The 7,529-nt window shown below is 38.8% G+C and overlaps 1 protein-coding gene across 1 annotated transcript in view; it reads left to right on the forward strand.

The window, feature by feature from the left end:
- The window catches only part of VSTM4 (V-set and transmembrane domain containing 4), a 38,861-nt gene extending 31,332 nt beyond the window's left edge, over positions 1-7,529 (forward strand). Inside the window, exon 9 of the mRNA XM_009320260.1 lies at positions 7,319-7,529. Coding sequence (XP_009318535.1) covers positions 7,319-7,444 — 126 coding nt within the window. The 3' untranslated portion in view covers positions 7,445-7,529. The remainder of the gene's footprint in view (positions 1-7,318) is intronic.

Consider the following 7,529-nt stretch of genomic DNA (forward strand, 5'->3'; position numbering starts at 1 on the left):
TCCCCTGTCTTCTTTTTCATCTTACAATTAAGCACTACATCATTCAAACCAGTCTTGTGCCATAGCTAGGAAAGGTAGGCTAGTCAGTTTTTTGCACAACTAGTAGGATTCCTCATTAGTCTTAACCTGTAGGTACCATTGGCCTTGAGAAAGCAAAAGGAAGTGAAATACATCTGTTCGGTAATTTGTGGATTCTGGATCTGGGATGATCAGGTCTTCCTTTCTCCTGGATGATTTTAAATTAAAAGCTACGCCACCCTCTGTTAGAAGAGTTGTTTCCTCCACAATATGTAACAATGGGTGATGATTTAAGTTCCCAATTTCTTAAGGCACTATTGATCTCCACAGACTTCAAGTAACATTGTACATATGATATACAAACAAGTGGTGAACATTTTTTTCCTTGACTCCCTGTGATTCTTGAATATTTCCATCCAGTCCACATAATTTCTCTCTCTGCAAGATGAATAATCCTTTTTTGGTTTTTTTTGCAGTCTCTCCTTAGGATGTGAGATGTCCATAGCAACATGAATATAATTTACACATTCAGGCTGACACTCAAAACACAGCATATTCAAAACTGCTGAGTTATGCCTGCTTTCCTCTTCAGATCACAGGTTGCTATCTTTACTCCCAAGAAGGAACAGTTTGTATAAATACATAAAATCTCTTGCTGGTATTGTGCCGAGACTTGTGTATTTACAAAATCCCACAGCAAATGATTTTTTTGTGATGACACACTTGGGATAATAAAAGTGTCCCCAGAAAACTGGAAACCTTTAATTACTTCCTTGGGCCTTTTTGAAGGATAAGAAGTAGTCAGCCTGATTTCCAGCAATGTTGGTTCAGAATCTAGGAATAACTCTGCAACTGTAAAAAGAATAAAGCATTAGCAAAGGCTTCCCCAAAAGCCATTAAAACAAGCTGGACAAACCTCTGCCAGGTATATTTAATTCTGTTAATGAAGAAAGATGGACTGGCTCATCCCTTAGAGTCACTACCTGCCCTACATTTGTGGGATTCTGTTTCTTTAAAATAAAATAATCCAGTGGGAATTAGTAAATCATCTTTGTTCCTGACTTTGTTATCATAACTTCTGTGGGATTCAATAGCAAAATTTAGATGCGATGCTGAAAGAGGCTTCACAAATTGTTGTAGATATTGTTCCCAGGGAGTCTGGGAAGTATTTTTTACTCTAGGGAGTGAAAAATAAGCATCTTAGTGGAAAGAACCTGTCCTTTTTAACTGATAGTGCCACTAAAAGTCATACTTTCTACTCCCAATATGTTCCAATGTCATATTTCTCAGCTTTGGCAGTGAGAAGACAATGGCTCCCTTGATATTTCAGTGCTTTTACTGGCCAGCAGTTGCATTTCTAGGGGATAACTCATCTTGCAGATCTAGGTTCAGTTTTTCATGAAGGTCTGCAGGAGTAATTTTTGAAGCTCCCCTCTTCCAGGGGAATCTCTGGCTTTCTGCCTGCAATCGAGAGTGTCATTGGTAAACACCCAAAGCTCTAAAGAGAAAAAAAAAACCACAACACTTTCTGACTCCTGAGTTAAGTTACTATCTTGATGAGAGAGCCATCCCACTGAAATTCATGGGGTTTGAGCATAAGTGTATCTATGGCCCTGTGGAGCACTATTGATTTCCGCACAAGATTTTCACCACACGTATTAGAGAGAGTGGTTTTCCAGTGTATATTAAAAAATAGGACTGTCAAACGTTAATCCTTTTCTCTCTGAAGCTACAGTGAGCTTTCTCACTATTAATTTTGCAAAATCCTGCCTAACCCCACTGCTAACATGTGCTGTCTCCCCCTGTCCTGGTGGCCCAGACAAGGGAGTTGCAGCCTGTCCACCAAACATGCTGAATCTTCGCTTCAGCACACTCTTGCCTTCACCTCTGTAGCTGACCGTCCAGTGATGGCCAAGCTGGCAGCCATACACCATCCCCTCCCCACAGCTTCAAAAAAAAAAAAAAAAACAAGATGCTTGTGAAAAGGAGATATGCAGAGGAAAAGATGGGCTAGCCCCTTTTCCTTAGGTTGCACACAGTATGCAGTTTCCTCCCATCTGGGCATTCAAGTAAAGAGAAGCAACAGTCTGTCCCTGTGGCCAAAGCCCATCCAGTTGGCCTGGAGAGTCCTGTCCAGATACTGTCTGACGGAGCGTGCTCAGGCGGTGACACAGGATGCTCCTGAGCTGTGCCATCTGGACAGTATCCGCATTTTTCCTGTGGAGCTCTTTACCGAGTGTGAATACAAAACAGGATGTTTCTCAAATATGAAAGGGAAAAGGCCAAAGATCCGAGTTTGGCCTTTGCAAGAGAAAGGGAGAGAAAAAATGGCAGTTGCAGCATGTGCTTGCTAAGAAAGAGCTAATTCATGGCACTGGGGCAGGGCTGCTTGCTTTGTGCTGTGGAGTAACCTGGGGAGAAGCGCAATTCCTAGAGACTGGATCAAACAAACCTCACCACCACCTCTTGACTCTGTACCTTTCCCGTTTGCATTTCCTACAGCATCCCCCCGGCCCTGCAGTGTGCACCCAACAGCACAGCGTGGCCAGTCCATAGGTGGCAATTTGCCATGTACTGGCAATCAGACCAGTAAGCCTACGCATAATTGGCAAGGTTTTATCCTTGCTGACCTAATCCATTCACCCACGAGCACAGGGCATGCCAGTGAGGGTGGGGTTTCATTTTCAAATGTTGCCGCAGGAAATCTGAGTTACTAAAAATATTACGAAGCTCTGACTGGAACTTGGGACATATGCTTGTTAAATCCAGAAAACTCAGAGGTGAAAATTCAATTTGGTCTATAAACATAATTTTCTTGCCCTGGTCCCGTGTTAAAGTCATTCTGCATCATAATCCCAAACAAAAACTCCATCACATGCGATCACATAGACACTGAATTCCAAGGCAAATGTCTGCAGCAGTAGTCACTAAAATATTTAAGATTGAAGTGAACTGGGAAGTGAGCCCTTTTCTGCTTATTTTTGATAGTAAACTAGAATCAGGGGAATATATTTTTTTTTTAATTAGAAATTCGCATTCATTTTGTCATCTTCATGATAACTGGTGTGGTCATGGAACAGTGAGATTGCAGCAATGCCTAAGTGAAAGTTGGCATCAGTTGTTTTTCCAGACAAGTAAAATTTATGAGGTTATTATTTGCTTGTTTTCTTCATACCTAATTACAAATTTGGATAAAAGTGGTCTTAGTTAAAACTTCAAGAACTTTCAGTCTGATAGTGCTCACAGTAAACATCCCTGAGGCTGCCAAGAAACAAACCAGCTAAGCCTAGGAAGAGCAAAATTGACATTCCTGGTAATTATGACATAAAAATCAGAGTAATTTTCATTAAAAACCCAACCCTTCTAGGTCATTTCTAACACATTTATATACTGGACAAACCCAATAAAAACAAAACTATGTATACACATACTTCAGTTTCTTTTAAATATTCACAATAGACTTTGCAGATTGTTTATTAAGAAAAATGTTCCTATAAGTGAACTCTTTCGAATAGTTGCCCATGGGAAGTCCTGTGACTGGAATAAACTAAAATTAAACTGGAAGAAGTCTGGAAGAGGAATCATTTTGTACTTGCCAGAAGATACACTGGAAAATGATGACTCTTCCCGGTTTATATTTCTGCAAAGTGTGTGATCCCAAGACGAGAAAGCAGACATACAAGATAAAGACTGTATCTAGAAATGTCACATTAGAATAGCATTCTATCTGCAGAATTCATTTCAATGTTACTTTAGAACAATGATGTAATTTTTCAGGAAAGGATTTTGTAGCCATAGAAATCCCAATGACCTCCTAAGTGAAGAGCCAGGGCAGAAAGAGAGAGGTGAATGGCCAGTCATCGTCTCTTCCTCTTCTGCCCTAGTATCAGTCCCACCTATAACATCAGTTATTAAAGTCACGTTGTCGTTCCAAAAAGGAGGTAGTGGCAGGATTCCAGGTTTAAACTGCCAAAACACTATCCAATCCAAATGAGAGAGGAAATCATAGAATTAGTTTTCTTTCCCTGCCTGTTCAAAAAAAAAAAAAAAAGCTTTTGGACAAACAAACCAGCAAAATTAAATTAAACATGCGGTTGATAAATGAAGTACAGAAGAGTGTATGGAATAAAATCCTGGCTACCATAAGTACTTTAAAGTAGAGTTGGCTTCCATGCACTGTTATTACGCATCCTTTGCTGAAAACTGTATACCCTTCACAATTTTGAACCTCCTGTGTGTTTCCTCATATTTTCAATCAAATTATTACATACTAGAAATATGCATAAGGGAAATTATTCTACACATTTTATGGTGTGCTGTTGCTTGTAGCAGTAATTGAAGTACCTTTTCCACTTATGAAAGTACTAATTTTATTTGGTTTTATTGCTTTTCTAGATGCAATTATTTATTTAGTGTGTTTTGGCTTTATTAAATTATGTTTACTATAGGAACATCATAAAAATGTATGAAAGCAACACATCAGCCACTACTGCCCAATGACCTGTTTTGGGGAATCTAGTGTTATTTTTCATATCCAAACATAATAGAATAAAGTAAGAATAAAGAGATAATCTACACTGGAAAACAATGCAATTTTGAGATAATATAATAAAACACCTGGACAATATGATTTCATAAATCTTTGTTCTAAAATTTACATGAGCTGGGCGTTGGGGTGGCTATTTTAGGACATGCGGTATTTTCTAAATGGAAACATAACATGAAATACAGTTAAACAGCAAAGGGGAAAGCATATACAGACTTAGCTTGCCCTGAGCAACTGATTTCTACAGAACAATGAAAATATTTCCAATTCAACAGGTGCACTGGGTCAGTCTTAGGAAATGTAGAGTTTTACTCTGGCAGTGACCAACAGCTTGTTTGTAAAGTTCTATATCAGATTCATTTTTAGGAGGCTCTTCACATGCAGTGCATCATTCTGCACTGAGGGCCTGAGGTGACACCCGCTGACGTTGGCAGCAAACCTCCCAGTACCTTCAAATAGAGACTAGATGTGCTATCATACACCGATAATAAAATCTTCGACATTTGCTGGTGTTTCTGGGATGTCCAGCCTCAACTCCTGTATTTAGCCTCTGTACTACCTGCTGAATAGGTAGGCACATATAGTTTTGAAATCTCAAAAGGAATCTTTAACATATCATAAAAGGCAAAAACAATTTACATGCCTAGAAACCGAGGCTAATATTCTCAGGCTAGAAAGAAGAGGGGAATGTCAAAATTAAGTATCAGACCGGTTGACCAGGAGTTTTTTGTAACTTTTTAAGCCAAAGCCAGGATAGGATAGATGTCTTTCTAAACATTGTGGTTCCGTTCAGTCCCGATACATGAACAAAGAAAAGAAATGTGTCATTTTTTTTTCTGTTACATACAAGATCAGGCTGGGATCCACAGGAAGTCTTTTTACATCATTACGCCAGAGAATTCAACGAAAGCAGGAAATTTTCTGTATTGTCAACAGTGGAGCATTTGATAGTGAATGAGGACCAGAAGCTGAGATGAAATAGGGCTCCCCATGCAAGAGGGGGAGGGAGGGAGGGAGGGAGGGAGGAAAGACCATGTGAATAATCAAATGTAAAAATTACAGTCCTGCAGACAGTTAGCCCTGCAAATGGCCTTTACTCACATGCACAGATCAACTGACTTCAGTGGCACCACTTGCAGCAGCAGCTGCACAAAGTATTTCAGGATCAGATCTGCAGAGAAGAAATAAGATTAAATTAATGCTGGAAAAGTGTAAACTGATCCACCCAGAGGGAAACAATCTGAAATGCAGAGTGTGAGCAACTGTCAATGCAAAATGAGAGGATTCCAGAGCAGTGCAAAAGACAGGAAGCAGGGGAGCACAGGGACTGATTTCAGAGGATAGTAGATGTTTATCTTTTTAGCCAGAAGACAATATAATAATTCTTCAAACACATTTCAAGGAAACAGGTATCATTTATGTTAAATCAGAAAGAAAGAAATAGCAGTAAATAAAACATAAAGGAAACTCTTGGCATTGGAAAATATTGTTAATTTCTTCATTATAACATTTAAGTACTGTATGGAAAATCTCGGTTTATGAACTTTGAGTCAGTTTTCAGTTTACAACCGGCAAAGCCTTTCTTGGTCTCAGAGATGCAACCTTTACTACAAGGTATAGTCTTGTGACTGCAAAAATTTGCACGGTTGAAATGTTTTTTTGTTTTAATTGTCCTTTTTAGGCTTATACTTGAGGACAGCAGTTACATTCAGGTAGAACACAGTCCCCAAGAAGATAAAAGAACAAATTCTCCAGTTCTTCACTTGCACAGGGCCTTAGCACTTCACCCTTCTTCAGGGAGCACAGACTTTAATCTTCTAGAGATGAACTGAAATCCTTTTCAAGTACTAGGGCCCCACGTACAATTCCACAGCAACTCTTTTGGTTTTTGCTACATTTTCTGAGTGAATTTGATATGAACTACCCACTCCCAACTGATGAGGCAACACACACAAAGGAACACAAGACAAGACCTTCCTCCTCTAAAAGCCACCACTCTGAGTCTGGATGAAGTCCCCAGTAGCAGTAGGCAGCTCTTCTGTCACCCGCGTGAAATTTGTTGAATAAATTTTCTTGATAATGTTTCTCTTCGCTAAGTTTTATAGTTTTAAGTCTAAACTCATCCAGTGTAATACATCAGACAGCTTTGGTGGTATGGCCTTTGTTCTAAACTCTGAACTCATCTATAGCATGGCAAAAGTAGTGAAATCCCTTTGGAATGACAGTAACTCAATTCTATCCATTTTTGCTGCCTTCTGCATATTTTAACATGTTTTCTGGTTCTGTTAAGAAACATAATGAGAGGTACTGTGAGTGGCTGTGATTAGAGATGTAACTGGTCCAAGGTTTCCAGCTGGGAAGCAAATGTGGCATATATTTTTCAAATTGTGAAATCTGCAATAACTAAAATTAAATTGGGAAATTTAGGATTAAAGAGGCTGAACATTTTGCTAACACACATCTTTCAAATTTGCAATATTTGAATTGTCTAATTAAAATGTTCAGTGTTTGAGAAACAAGGAGAAATTGGAAATGAACCTGAAAATCCTACTATTTCCTGATTCTTATTTTTAATATTTTTTTTTATTTCATCTTCTATGAACTAACTTTAGTGCAGACTAAACTGATTAACAGCATAGTAAAATAAGCATGTGTGAGAGAAGAAATATAGCCCATTCTATGGAATATTTAAGGCATCTTTTACATTCAGTGGCAATGACATTATAACTATAATTTGTTGGTTCTGTTTCCTAGCCGAAAATCGCAGAGGAGAATTTAACATACGCTGAACTTGAACTTATGAAGCCGATTCAGGAAGCCAAAGGCATTCCCAGTACGACAGTCTATGCACAGATACTCTTTGAGGAGAACAAGCTGTAATAGTTCATGCCTGTATAAACGTCCTTTGCCTGTGTTCTATTTAATTCTTGCTGTGCTGTTTATTTATAAAAATCATACAAATGTC

This window comes from Pygoscelis adeliae, unplaced genomic scaffold (assembly GCF_000699105.1).
Source record: "Pygoscelis adeliae isolate BGI_AS28 unplaced genomic scaffold, ASM69910v1 Scaffold190, whole genome shotgun sequence".
NCBI lineage: Eukaryota > Metazoa > Chordata > Aves > Sphenisciformes > Spheniscidae > Pygoscelis > Pygoscelis adeliae.